This window comes from Urocitellus parryii, chromosome 12 (assembly GCF_045843805.1).
Source record: "Urocitellus parryii isolate mUroPar1 chromosome 12, mUroPar1.hap1, whole genome shotgun sequence".
Lineage (NCBI taxonomy): Eukaryota > Metazoa > Chordata > Mammalia > Rodentia > Sciuridae > Urocitellus > Urocitellus parryii.
In genome coordinates, this window is record NC_135542.1 from 10,257,010 (window position 1) to 10,271,438 (window position 14,429).

Here is a 14,429-nt window from a genome sequence, read left to right on the forward strand (position 1 = left end):
GTGGTGGAGGGAGCCACACAGATTGAGCAAGGGACAAAGGTTTTTGCACCCAAAATTCCTGACACCAAAGTGTGTTTCCCCGCCCCCCCCTTTTTGTCTTCTTGTGTATAACTATTTTTTTTTGTTTTTTTTTCAGCTTTATTGAACTATGATTCACATACCATCCAGTTCATCTATTTGAAGTGCACAATATTTGCACAAACCTGTGCATTTATCATTATAATCTAATTAGAACATTTTTATCACTCCAAGAAGGAAGCTTTTTAGCTGTAGCCACCACTGATCTATTTTCCACTCTTCTTAGCTCTCCTGTTCTAGACATTTCATATAAGTAGAACCACATACATGGCTGGCTTATTTAGTGCAAGGTCATCAAGATTCATCCACATTGTAACATGTATCATCCTGAGTTTCTTAGGGCTAAATTGTAATGTGTCCATCACCACACTTTATCTGCTCATCAGTTGAGGGACACTTGGGTTGTTTTCCATCTTTTGGCTATTATGCCTAATGTTGCTGTAAACATTAGCATGCCATGTTTTTACACGTGTGTCTATTTTCTTTTCTCTTGAGTATGTGCCTGGGAATGGAGTTGCTGGATAAAATGGTAATTCCACACTTGAGGGATGGCCAGAATGTTTTCGAAGTACCTGAGGGTACAGTGAGGGTTTTGATTTTTCTTTAGCAACATTTCTGATTATCTGTTCTTTTGATTATAGCCATCCTCGTGAGTATGAAATGGTATTAATTTGAAATTTTGATTTGCATTTCCCTGATGGATAATGAATGTATTTTCATGTGCTTATTAGCCATTTTTACATGTTTTTTTGAGAAATGTCTGTTCAAGTGTTTTGGCTCTTTTAAAATTGGGTTTTCATTTTATTATTGAATTGTAAGGAGTCTATAGGTGTCTAATCAGATGTATGATTTGCAGAATTTTATTCCATATTTTGTTTTTTAACTTTCTTGATAGTTTGTGGGTTTTTTTTTTTTTTTGTACTGGGGATTGAACCCAGGGGTGCCTAATCACTGAGACACATCCCCAACCCTTTTTTATATATATTTTTAGAGACAGGGTCTCACTGAGTTGCTTAGGCTGGCTTTGAACTCAACAATCCTCCTGCCTCAGCCCCTAGAGCTGCTGGGAATATAGGCGTGCACCACCAAGCCTGGCTTGATAGTGTTTTTTTGAGGCATACAAGGTTTTTGTTTATTTGTTTTTGTAGTGCTAGAGACTGAACCCAGGCATGCTGGTTCTTCTACCGCTGAGCTGAGCTTTATCCCCATCCCCGAAACACAGGTTTTAAATTTTGGTGAAGTCTGGTTTATGGGTTTTTTCTTTTTATCACTTGTACTTTTGGAGTTATGTTTAAGAAACATTGCTAGACCCGAGGTCATGATAATTTACCTCTGTTTTTCTTCTAGGAGTTTTTTATAGTTTTAGCTCTTACCTTCAGGTCTTTAGTCCATTTTGAATTAAGTTGTACATAAGGTGTGAGATAGGGCTCCAACTTCATTCTTCTATGGGTTGACACCCTGTTATTCCAACACCATTTATTGAACACATTCCTTTTTCCCTATTGAATGATCATGGTCCCTCTGCCAAAAACCAGTTGCCCATAAATGCTATCTAAGTCTGTTCTGGAGAACCACACTGTATGAAGGGTTGCACAGGGAGGTACAGTCAGCCTGGTGCTGTGGGGGCTCCAGAGGGTGGAGGTTTCACAAGAGCTGCTGAGCCTCCAGGATCTGGTGGATCCAGGATCTCATATACAAAAGTGTATGAGAGCGAATTCAAGACTAACTGTGTGTTTGGATGGCTATGGGGAGGGTGGGGCAGGGGCTGCAGGAGGCTGGTGTGGAAGCCTGGGGCCATGTGGCAGTCCTGCAGGCTGTGCCCAGAATTTGTAACTTGGCAGCAGGAAGCCAGGGAAAGACATGTCAGGGCTGTTAATTGATGAAGCCTCTTACTGTAGAAAGGTGGTAAATACAAAGGGAGAGGTGGGAGACCCATTAAGAAACCTTTAACCTGTGTCTGAGTGATGCTAAGGCCTGAACAAAGAAGTGGCAGCAGGACCACAGCAGAGGTGTGGCCCACAGCAGAGGGATTTTTAAGGTGACTGCCAAGCATGATGCCTGGTTGATGGGAGGGTGAAGAGAAGGTGCAGCATGATGGCAGCTACTTGGCCAGTGGTCACTAAGCCTGGAAATCACTCGTCCACTTCTCTTAGTTCTTTAATTCTGTGGATGGTATTATTCTGTGAATGTTACTGTTTTATTTATTTTTGGGGTACTAGACATTGCACCGTATTGTGCTTTACAGAGCCACATCCTCAGCCCTTTATATCTCGAGACCTGAATTTATACTTCCCCTGCCTTAGCCTCCTTGGTATCTGGGGTTGCGGGTTTGTGCCACAGTAGCTGGCTCACCTTATTATTTTAAATGTCCCTCTTCATGTAGGAATGTATCTTTAAAATTTATTTATTTATTTATTCTTGTTGCAGGCCTGTGGACATAGCTCAGTGGTAAAGCACTTGCCCAGCATATGTGAGGCTCTGGGTTCTATTGCCCACACCACAAAACAACTCCACTTTTTGCTGAGTGCAGAGGCATTCATCTGTAATCCCAGCAACTTGGGAGCCTGAGACAGGAGAATTGCAAGTTGGAAACCAGTCTGGGCAACTTAGAGAGACCCTGTCTCAAAAAAAGAAGAGGGGATGTGGCTCAGTGGTGAAGCATGTGCCTGCAGGCTCCAGGCCCTGGGTTCAACCCCAGCACTGGAACCAAAAAATATTTATTTACTTATTTTTAATTGACAGGTCATTTCTGGTGCAGGCAGCTTTCCCTGAACACCTTTCCAACAGCTTCTGTTTTGGCGCTGAAGACCACTCTCAGCAATGGTGAGATTCATTTGGGAAGTATCTGTTCTCATAAGATTTAATAAGAGTTTCTGTAGATTTTAAAATGTGAATGGACAAGGCATGTCCTTGATGATGGTATTGTACAGTCTTGAGTATTTTTCAAATTTTTTATGACTGCAGTTGTTGTAGTTCAAGGCTTTAAAAAATAATGGTTGCCATTTTTGAGTAGGTATTGTGCACTAGGCTTGAAACATGTCACCTTGTTCAGCCCTCACACTGGCTTTCATGAGCTTATTCGCATTTTAGAGATGATAAGGTGAATCTCTGAGAAGCCAAGTGACTTGTTCAAGATCATACAGCCAGGCCAGGCACAGTAGTGCACACCTGTAATCCCAGTGACTTCGGAGGCTGAGGCAGGAGGTTGCAAGTTCAAGGCCAGCTCTGTCTTAAAATAAAAATAAAAAGGACTAGGGATGGGGCTCAGTGGTTAAATACCCCTGAATTCAATGCCCAGTACCTTTCCCCAAAAAAGAATGAAAGAAATCACACAGCCAGTGAAGCAGGGCTGGTCCCAGAGCTTTCTGGATGCTGTGATGCCCCCTCCTGTGGACACAGACTTCCTTGACATAGTGCAGGGCCTCTCTTCAGCTGCCTTCTGGGAAGTCCAGGCCAACCTTGCTGAGCAAGGAAGCCTGGCCCTTTCACCTTGAGCTTCTGGGACTCCTGAGTGCTGGGCTTCCCTGTGGGTCTCCTGCCTTTTCCTCTTGGAAACCCGCCTGTGAGATGCCTTGGAGATCCTGGGAGAAGTCCAGCTGACAGGGCTTTCTCCCTAGTGGCAGATTTCCTACGACCTGTCACACCCACTGTGAATCAACCAGTTTGATTTGTTGCTTGGGTGATTCACTCACTGATTTATAAACAGTTTATTTACCCCTTAACATGTGCCAGGCACTGCCCTGACCTGAGCCGGTGTAGGGCCTGATAGGGATAGCTGTCCTCACTGCAGGTTGCTGTGCTATTCCTTAAAATATTAACTTTCAGGCTGGGGGTGCGGCTCAGAGGTTGAGCCTTGCCTAGGGTGCCCAAGGCCCGCAATTGAATCCCCAGCACCACACTGGAAGTAAAAAAAAAAAAAAAATTGAGTTTCCCAAAGGTCGTAAAAGGCTCAGAGCTTTCATTCCTAGTCCTTTTCTGCTCCTTCCCATCTTCTAGGGACACTAATTCTTTTACCTTCCTCTGGTTATATTTCTAAATACATTGAGTCTGCCGCTCTTTAAACAACATTGTTATGCTAATTGGAGATGTAACAGTCTATCCTTACCCTTACTTTCTTCCAGTATAGGTAGAAGCACAGTTTGGACTGAATCTCTGGGCATTGTTTTTGTTATTAAATTATGTGCACATTCAGAGCTGAGCTAGGTAGTATTCTACTGTTACATTTTTTCCTGAAATTAATAATTGCCTGACTTTTAAGAAGTTGATTGCTTTCCTTATCACTATATTTTTCTAAATGCTGCAACCAGTCAGTCAGAAACATAGTAATAAATTTTCTAAAATCTCTCACCAACCAGTTTTCATAGAAGAGACCCAAGTGAGAAGGAAGGAGTTCTTGGTGTGGAACGTGATGTGTGCTGAGGTAGAACCCTGGGGGCCTCTCCGTCCCCACCAGACGGGTTCTGGCCTATCCCACTTTAGGCTGCAGGGTTGTTGCTTCCTGAGTCTGGGGTCTCATGACCTAAACTTAATAAGAACTCAAAGGATCAGAACAGAGTTGATAAATGAGGTGGATTGTGATCTGTAACTGAGCTTCAGAACGTGACTCAGCCTGAACTACTGAACTTTCTTCTTTAAAAAATCATAACACGGGGCTGGGGATGTGGCTCAAGCAGTAGTGCCCTCCCCTGGCATGGGTGCGGCCCGGGTTCAATCCTCAGCACCACATACAAACAAAGATGTTGTGTCTGCCGAAAACTAAAATGTAAATAAAATATTAAAAAAAATCGTAACACAATGTAAGCAAAACCATTTATACAAGTGTGCATGAAAATTGACTGTTGTTTTGGTGGTACTGAGGATTGAACTGAGCGGCACCCTATCACTAAGCCACATAACCAGCCCTTTTTATATATTTTTTCTTTGTTTATTTGTTTAGTGGTGCTGGGGATTGCATCCAGGGCCTTGTGCATGCAAGGCAAGCACTCTACCAACTGAACTATATCCCCTGACCTATGTTTTATTTTGAAACAGGTTCTTGCTAAGTTGCTAAGGCTGGCTTCGAACTTGCAATCCTTTGCCTCAGTCTCCTGAGTCACTGGGATTACAGCCATGTGCCATGCACCCAGAAAAAGTGACTATTTCTAATGTGTACAAAGCCCTGGGTTCAATCCCCAGTTCTTCCCTGCCTCCCATTAAAACAAACAAACAAAAAACAAGTGGCTATTTCTAAATTCTAAATTTGATTTCTTTTTATTTTTGACATTTGGTTTCTTTTAGCTGGGTACATTATTAGCTATGAGTGATGTTTCAGTCTTTCAAAAAAAATCTGTTAATAATTTTTACACTTCTTGAACTACATTAAAGATTATAATGCTGAACAGAGCAAGATGAAATTTTTTAATATTAGATATGTGTTGAAGATGAAGGTGTTTACAAGAAAGGCTGTGTATAGCAGAATGAGATTTGGAATGATAAAGTTCTGGTTTGTTAAACAATGAAGACCCAGGGCTGGGGTTGTAGCTCAGTAGCAGAGTGCTTGCCTAGCATGTGAGGCACTAGGTTTGATCCTCAGCACCACATATAAATAAATAAAGATCCATCAACAACTTAAAAAAAAATGAAGACCCAGTGTTTTCTGGCTACATTTTATTTGGTAGTTCATCAGGTGGGCTACAGGTCTAGAGGACATCTGTGTGCTAGGTGCGATCTCCCTCCCCACAGTGGAGCAAATCATCTGGAATTGAAATTAGTGTTGAAATCTCATCCAGTCATCCAGTACCTTGTGGCATTGGCAAATCTATCTCATAGGCCTACATTTGAAACAAAATGGTCGTATGAAGTGCTGTCCAGTAATCAAAGATTATCCCTTTGTGTTTGGGTCTCTGTATTCAGTGGAACTATTTCGATGGCTTCCTACTACCCTTAGATGTCGCTCTCCCTGTCCTTACCCGCTTTCTTTCTCTGGCCCTGTGAGCCATGGTTGGTGCTGCTGATGAATCTGCAGTTCCTGTCCTCTGCATGGCTTCACTCAGACTTGAAAACAGCTGTTGTCATTTTTTTCTTTCTTTCTTTTTTGGCTTTCTATTTATCAAGGCAATACCCTAAAGGCCACTTTCCCTCCAGGGCTGTTTTAACCCTGTCACTTCTCTAGTGAAGCACAGAGCTCTAGAATCTGTGCATGCACTGATCTTGCCAGCACTGTCCCACTCCTGCATCACCACCTGTTCCTGTCACCTCTGCCTTCTTCCTCACCTGACACCGCCATCCCTGGGACTGGTCAGATGGCTTCCTCTCAGACATGGCTGTTCTAAAACCTTTTCTCAAGTAATAGATGCATGTGGTTAAAAAAAAAAAAAATTCCTCCAAAATACAAAAATGTGGGTCTTTCACATCCAGCCCTAAATGCCCCTGTTTTCTTCCACAGAGGCAGCCGCTCTTCAGTTTCTTGCGTGATCTTCTGGAGTTGTCTACAACATGCCTTCCCTGCTTCCCTGAGTTTTGAACATAAAGGGCAGGGTACCCTCTGCACATTGAGTCTTGTTCTTCTGAACAGTTTCACTTGAAGGTCTTTCCTCATCTGCCCACGGCCCAGCTGCATACAGCAGAGGGCGCCATTTGCCCAGAGCAGCCCAGGAGCTTGGGCTGGGTAATGCAGGGCAGAAACCCTGGCTGTCCAGAGCTTTCTTGAGACTGTGATATCTACTGTGCAAATGAACCATGACCTCTCTAGGATGGGCATTTAGGTGGCTTTCATTCCTAAAAGTTTGGTTTTATTTTTTAAATAACAATTGTCCTCAAAATATGATTCTTAAAAGATTAGAATGTTTAGTGACTTATTTTTATCAAGTCACAGTTATTTGGTGCTGGCAGCTCCACAGCCAGGGAGCATCTAACTCGGTTTTGTTTCATCTCTCTGTAGGCCCTTTGTCACTGCAGGGAACCAGAGACAGCCGACACTTCACCAGCTTGAGCCATGCGCTGCAGACACAGTGCTGTATCTCTCCTCCCACCAGCCGGTCAGGCCAGCAGTGCAGACCCTACAGCTTCTTCACTAAATGTGGGTAGACTGGCACACACTTCCACCTCCTGCGACAGGAAAGTAGGTGCTTTCCTATCTTAATTTTTCTTCTGTCATAAACGAATTAACATTTTAGTGATTATTAAACTAAAAATCCAACTAGGATTATCTCATGGGCCACAGCTGTGTTTGGAGAGCGCTAGTTTCTCCGAGCCCCTCATCTGGGGCACCCAAGGCCTAAAAGTATTGAATTGTGCCCCAGATACCCTGCTGACTTAGAGTCACACCGAGAAGGCCCTTACTGTTTTTAGCTGGGCCTTTGCTAGGACATCTCATTTGGAGAAGTTCAAGAGACGACACTACTGAGACCTGAGTGGTGATTGGCAGACATCAGGGAAGCAAGTCTACTTACTGGTCAGGGACTAACTGGGATTTAATGTTAGCCATCTTTTGTGGAAAAAAAGTGGAATTGTCTCCTCTTGTGTTTTCCAAATGTAATCATGTTTTATGTTCACTGTATGGTTTTATTTTATTTTCATTACCTCAGTGACATGGGTGAAGCTGGGCTTTCTGGCCTTTCTTATTCTTAGGAGAGTGTAGATCTTTGCTTTACAACTACAGAGTTTTTAAAAACCCCGTTTCCTTACAGTGACAGCAGATGAGCTCTGGAAAGGTGCTTTAGCAGAGACTGGTGCTGGGGCAAGAAAAGGAAGAGGCAAAAGAAGCAAAAAAAAGAGAAGGAAGGATCTGAACAGGGGTCAGGTCATTGGTGAAGGTAAACGTGTTTGGTTGTTTTGACAGTTTTCAGATTTGGTCCTGAACTTGGGGTGGGAAACTGATGATCTTGGGAAGGGGAGAGATAGGCAGCAAGCTGGGTCTGAGGGAGGCCTGGGGGGGCCCAACGGCAAACTTTGTTCTAAAAAGAGTCTATGTGCTTTTAAAGTGTTTTCCCCATATTTTATGGATATTTGGCAAACTGGAAACATTCTCATTAAGTGCATAAGAATCCATGGTTTAGAGTCCAACCAGGGGGCTTAGCAGCTGCCCCAGAGTGTCACGTACTCCGTGGGGCACAGCTGTGATAGGTCCTGTGCTGCACACAGCCCAGTGCAGGCAGGTGGAGCTCGCAGAGAGCTGGCAGGCTTCCCCTGCCCAGAGAAGACAGTGACCAAGAGCAGGGCCTGTTGCAGCTACTCAACTGGGCTGCTGTCACACAGAAACTGCCCTGGACAGCGCATGGTTGGACAGGCCCAGCTGTGTTCCAGTAAAACTTTATTTACAAATCAGCTGGTGGGCCGCACTTGGCCTTGGTCCTTCATGTGCTGATGTGATTGTTTATACTTGTGCTTTTGAAAGCAAAAATAGGATGGATGAACTTGAACTGGCTTATTTTTACTGTTGTGCAGACTCATCGCTTTTGATACTAACAACCTTTCCGAAATAAAGGAAGCACCTTGTGCTGCACTTCTAAGATTGCACGGGTGTTTCTCTTGGTAAAAGTGAAAATGCGGTCACATGCCTGTAGGGTAGATATGCATAAAACTGTGACAGTGCAAGGTCACCTGCCAAGTGATCGCATCAGCTCCAACTCCACAATACTGTGCTGGTGTCTGTACACGCGTTCCCTGGCATCTTAGCAACATGAAGAGTGAGCACCTTTTAGAAGTTGTCACTTACCTATAATCTTAACCCTTCAGGGTGCTACGGCTTCTTGTGGCCGGGTCTGAATGCCCCTCTCGTGAGAAATGGAGCCGTGCAGACCATTGCCCAGAGGAGCAAGGAGGAGCAGGAGCAGGTGGCGGCTGACATGCTCCAGCAGAGGGAAGAGTGGGACCGGAAGCGGAGGATGAAAGTGAAGCGGGAGCGAGGCTGGAGCGGGAACACGTGGGGTGGCCTCAGTCTCGGTCCCCCGGACCCTGGTCCCAATGGAGGTAGTGGAGGCCTGGTTTGCTTGCCTTTGGGTAGAGGACGTGTCGTCCTACAGTGTTTCTGAAAATAATTTTATTGTTTACTTGTCTGTTTAGATTACCCTTTTTGAAAAAAGAATTTGACCTCTTTGACTAACTTTCCACATTGTTATCCCAGTTGCATTTGTGGGACACTAGAGGCCTGTAACCAGGAAGTGTTCCTCCAACAGGATGGAAAGCCCTGGGTCCCAGTGCCTTAGCAGGTGCCTTAGACATGGTGGTGTGCATTATAGATCTGTAGGGCACAGTGTTTCCCAAACACGTGGCCTCAGGCTTGGAGTGCTGTTTAACAGCAGAGTTGAGAGACCCCAGAGAGCTGTCACTAAGCCTTCGTAAAAGCAAACATGAAACAAAAACTGACGACACTTAGGCTGAATTAGAAAACAAAGCCTCCCCCTCCCCCAAAAGGCAAATTCACCTGAAAATCTTGCTCTTGCCAGTGAGTGGGAGAGGAGGAAGCAAACAGGAGTTTGGCTCAAAGTAGAGGAACGGTTGGGCTGGAGAAGATGGGGCGAGCGTGCAGGAGGGTGGAGGTCTGGGAGGGAGAGGACCTGCCCACGAGCCAAGTCCCCAGTAACCAGACCCAGAGTTTAGACAGACAGGCTGCTGTTAGCCAGCAGGGGCAGGGTGCAGGTTTGGGTGAGCCTGTGCAATGCGGGTGGAAAGGCGGGGAGGTCACCTGGTATCTGGTAGCTTTGGTCAGGAGTCATCAAGCCAGATAGTGGCATTGGTGAACATGGCCACCAGAATATTTCTTGATGAGAAGGTGGCACTTGGCACTGGCTTCACCAGTGGGTGGGACCCGGGAAGTGTCCAGGAAAGAAGATTGACTCTTGAGCTGACCGCTTTCAAAGCCGACTGCTGGGTACAGAAGCTTTTATTCTGCTCTCCTATTTTATTATGTAATTGAGATTTTCTGTAATAAGTAAAAGCAAGAGAATTGGGGAGTGTTTGAAACAGCTGTGGTGGTGAGCAGAGGCTGAATTAAGAGAACTGAAAGCTGAGGAGCCGGGAGTTCCCAAGTGGGTCAGACCCCCAGTTGAGAGTGGTGAGCATAGGCCAGGCTCTGATCTCTCCCGGCAGCACCAGCAGGCCACCTGTGACCAGACAGCTGCCTGGGTTCTGGCCTGGAGAGGGCGGTAGAGACAAAAGTGTAGGGATTGAGGAGGTTGGCGAGATCTATGAGGAGTGAGGGACTTTGGTGTCTTTGAGGGACTTTGGTGAGAGAGGCTGTGAAGACCCCAGGAGACCAGATGGGAAAGCAGCGATGAAGGCTCTGGAGGTGTCGGCGCTCCAGGAACCTGTGCCTCGGGAGCCGGCGGCAGGGAGCTGGAGAGGGGGAGGCTGCGGTCAGAGAGCCGTGGCTGAGCTCGTGAAGTCAGGCCAGGCAGTCCCCGTGGATGATGGGAACTGGGGCGCAGCCTGGAGAGCGGCACCAGAGAGCTCAGGTTCTTCCCATTAGAAGTCTGATGGCACCTGGGAAAGGCTGTCACACGTGAGCAGCTTGGATGCTCTTATCTGTATGCTTTTTCTTCTCTCCTTGTAGAGACCTATGAGGACTTTGATACCAGGATACTCGAGGTAGGCCTGCCGAGCTCAACTCCCAGGGTCCTCTGGAGAGGTTGCCGGGGTGGGGTGGGCAGGAGGAGCTGAGCAAAGCTGTGGTCACAGTGATCTCTCGGACACAGACTCAAGTTCAGGGAGGAATTAACACAATTTGAAGTTCAGTTCCTTCATGTTGGTGGTCCCCACTGCTGCCTTGGTTTTTAGGGGACTATGAAATTGAGGTTTGTGAGGGGCAAATTCAGGAGCAGAATTTGGAGATTATGTTAAGTTCCTTCTTCCTGGAGCTAGAGTGTGCTATCTGGTGGCCTCTTGTGGAGCTGTACACCAGTTGTATCTAGGACACAATCAGAGAACAGGTTGGGAGGAGTAGGGGCAGGGGCAGAAAGCCTCAGGTTATGGCCAGTGTCCAGTTTGACTAGGGCAGTGGTCTCTGGGCTGCTCACAGATCCTGTATCAGGTGTACTTGAACCACCCTTCCAGGGTGGTTCTCTAATGGCCAGTGTTCCTTTGAGCTGGCACTGTGCATTTAATCAGTATTTAATAATGTGGAGAACAGAGCCGGGCGCATTGGTGCACAGCTGAAATCCCAGTGGTTTGGGAGGCTAAGGCGGGAGGATGGTGCGTTCAACAGCCTCAGCAAAAGCAAGGCCCTAAGCAACTCAGTGAGACCCTGTCTCTAAATAAAATACAAAAAAGGGATGGGATGTGGCTCAGTGGTCATGTGCCCCTGAGTTCAATTCCTGGTACCTCCCCAAATTGTGGAATAATTTATATATCAAATTTTGACAAAGCCTCTCTGAATAAGTATATTATTTCTTCAATATCAGTTATATTATGGAATGCTGAGGGCCATTGCCAAGTAGGAATGACGCATCGAAATTTCCTTGCCAGCGTACCCCATGTTAAATGGAAATTCGCTGTGACATTGCATGTGTCTTTGAGAAAGGTGACCCTGCTCAAGGACCAGGGTGGATCCAGGTTTAAGGTGTATATCCTGCAGGTTTTAGGAAGTATCCCGGTTTAAGATAATTTGGGTTTAAGGTGTTCCCGGTTTAAGACAATCTGGGTTTTAGGGATGTTCCTGTTGCCTGAGTTCCCGTTGAGTTCTCTTGGAATTGAGAAAGTAATTTGGGACGTGAATTGTGCGGGCAGAACTTGGATTTCCCGAGAACGTGTGTAGAGGCCGGTGTGAGTTGGGGAATAAAAAATTGCTGTTTGAATCTACAAAGTGTGAGTGGCTCGTGATCTAGTGCCCAGCCAAGACTGCGGCAATGGAATTTTTAAAATATGTTTACAAGTATTTTATGTTGGCATCCCATTGTGTGTTATTCCCCCCACCCCAATTCTAGAGATTGAACCCAGGGCTTTGTGCATGCTAGGCAAGCACTCTGCCACCAAACCACATCCCCAGCCCATTTTACTTTTTATTTTGAGAAGGGTCTCGCTAAGTTGCCCAGGCTGGCCTTGACCTTGCCTTCTTCCTGCTTCAGTCTCCTGAGTCACATGGATTACAGGCGTGTGCCCCTACATACACCCCAGTTCATAGCTTTTGAAAGTTAATCCCACTGAAAGAGTCTTTCATATGTAGGTTGTTTCCTATAAGATCATTCAAAAGTGTGGACTCAGCCTCCCTTTTCCTTAAACTTCTTCCTAGGAAGGAAAGGGGACAACTGTCATTTAAGCAGTTTAGTTAATAGTTTCATAATTCCTGTCCTTTAAAATAGGCTGAAAAAATGGGAGATTTTCCTGAAGTTTATAATAAATAGGTGTTTCCAAATTCTGTATTTTTGTTTAAGCCTGATCCTTAACATAGCAGTCCAGTCCTGCGAAGTTTTTTCCTTACGTTGCATTTCATCATATCTAAGATATTTTAGTACCTTTGATACTGGAATTTGTCTTATAATCAGTGTTAAACTATTTCAAAGTTTAATCCACAGTGTTTTCTTTCCTGTGTACATTTATTAAGATGGGGTATATTGAGTTGTGTAGTTGTAAGTTCCTTTAAAGATTATCTTAGTTAACTCTCCTAATAACCCAATGAAATAGGAAGAGAAAGTCTTATTTCCATTGTGTTCCCGAAATGCTCCAGAGGGAGGGTTTGTTTGGGAAGTTTGCTTTTGTGCCTACAGACTGGAGGTGCTGGGTCCTGCACAAGCCTTGTGTGGCTGAGCCAGCAGGTCCTCGTCCTCTACCTCAGAGTTTTCTTCAGCTGTCCTATTGATGAAGCATTTTGTCTTTTAGGTAAGAAATGTTTTCAATATGACAGCCAAAGAGGGAAGGAAGAGATCAGTCCGTGTCCTGGTGGCTGTGGGGAATGGGCAGGGAGCTGCAGGTGAGTAGGGTGACGCTGGACACAAAGAGGCCTGGCTGCCCGGCTGGAAGCCAGGGCCCTGCTGCTAGTCTCACTTTTTCTACTAATAGAGCCGTCTTGAGGTCTGGGCTCACAAACCTGGTGGTAAACCACGAAGCTTCTCAGAGAAAGAAAGAAAAGCTCTTAAGCCCTACATCTGAGGACTGGGTATTTTAACGGGCTTAAGACACTATTGTATTGTGCATAATAGTGAAAAATTAGAACAAGTTCAGGGGCTGGGGATGTGGCTCAAGCGGAAGCGCGCTCGCCTAGCATGCGTGCGGCCCGGGTTCGATCCTCAGCACCACATACCAACAAAGATGTTGTGTCCGCCGAGAACTAAAAAATAAATATTAAAAATTCTCTCTCTCTCTCTCTCTATCTCTCTCTCTCTCTCCTCTCTCACTCTCTCTTTAAAAAAAAAAAAAAAAAGAACAAGTTCAATCAGGCCTAGTTACAGGATAGCTGTCCAATATAATATTCTTTTTTTTTAATATCTATTTTTAGTTATAGGTGGACACAATATCTTTATTTTTTATGTGGTGCTAAGGATCAAACCCAGTGCCTCACGAATGCCAAGCGAGTGCTCTCCCTCTGAGCCACAAAGTAATATTCTATAGCCATTAAAAAATTGTGAAAAATTACTTACACAATAAGTAATTTTTGTTAAAAATTTGTCATGTAATCATGATTTTTTTTAAAGTCATTTATATGCAAGGAAAAAACTAGAAGACTATACACTGATAAGTGTTCACTTGGGTTAGCAGGTTTGTCAACCATTTAAATTTTCTTCTTTAGATTTTTAAAGTTTCCCTACTGAACATCTTGTTTTTGAAATGTGTTCACATAGAACTGAAAAACTGTTAGTTGCTTCCTTTTGAAATTTCAAAGCAAAAGCAAAATACATGATAGGGCGTTGCTGTAAGAGACCATGGTTAGCAGTTACTGTTGTCTCTTTTCAAAAATATCTTTTCTGAAATTTTATGTCCATGTTACCTCCCTTTACCTTTTTATAAAAAGCTTAGCAGAGATCTTATTATAGCCATGAATTTGCACCTTGCTCTTCTTGCTTGGTTTTGCCCTCAGAGGTCTTCTGTTAGCATAAGCAGATTTCTGGTATTGGTTTCATAGTGTTCCAGTATGTGCATAGACATGATTTTTGACCCCAATCCCTATTGTTTCCACATTTGTATCATTTATTAAAAACAACAACAATAACATTGACCTTTTTGTACATGGAGTTTGTTGAACTTTTGGAAATATAGAAATAGGAGAAATGTCTTGAAATTGCTGCCGCACTAGGTGTAAATGTCAAGTATGGCCAGATCTCCTCCTCAAAGTTTGCATCAGTTTATGTCCCTCTGTCCCACCCATCCTTGCCCTGAGTAGTATCGGACTTTACTGATTGTCAGTATGATCCCTGAAACGTCTCTCCTAGTTTATACCTGTA

General features: G+C 44.5%; 1 protein-coding gene across 5 annotated transcripts in view; it reads left to right on the forward strand.

Annotated features, from left to right (window-relative positions):
- LOC144249667 (small ribosomal subunit protein uS5m-like) overlaps positions 1-14,429 on the forward strand; it is a 46,978-nt gene that overhangs the window by 973 nt on the left and 31,576 nt on the right. For all 5 annotated transcript variants that reach the window (XR_013342258.1, XR_013342260.1, XR_013342259.1 and 2 more), the window contains exons 2-7: positions 2,821-2,901; positions 6,998-7,135; positions 7,746-7,871; positions 8,794-9,027; positions 10,610-10,644; positions 12,871-12,961. Coding sequence is in view for 1 of the 5 variants with exons in the window: in XM_077791797.1 (XP_077647923.1) it covers positions 2,821-2,901; positions 6,998-7,135; positions 7,746-7,871; positions 8,794-9,027; positions 10,610-10,644; positions 12,871-12,961 (705 nt within the window). In the remaining 4 variants the exon portion in view is untranslated. The remainder of the gene's footprint in view (positions 1-2,820; positions 2,902-6,997; positions 7,136-7,745; positions 7,872-8,793; positions 9,028-10,609; positions 10,645-12,870; positions 12,962-14,429) is intronic.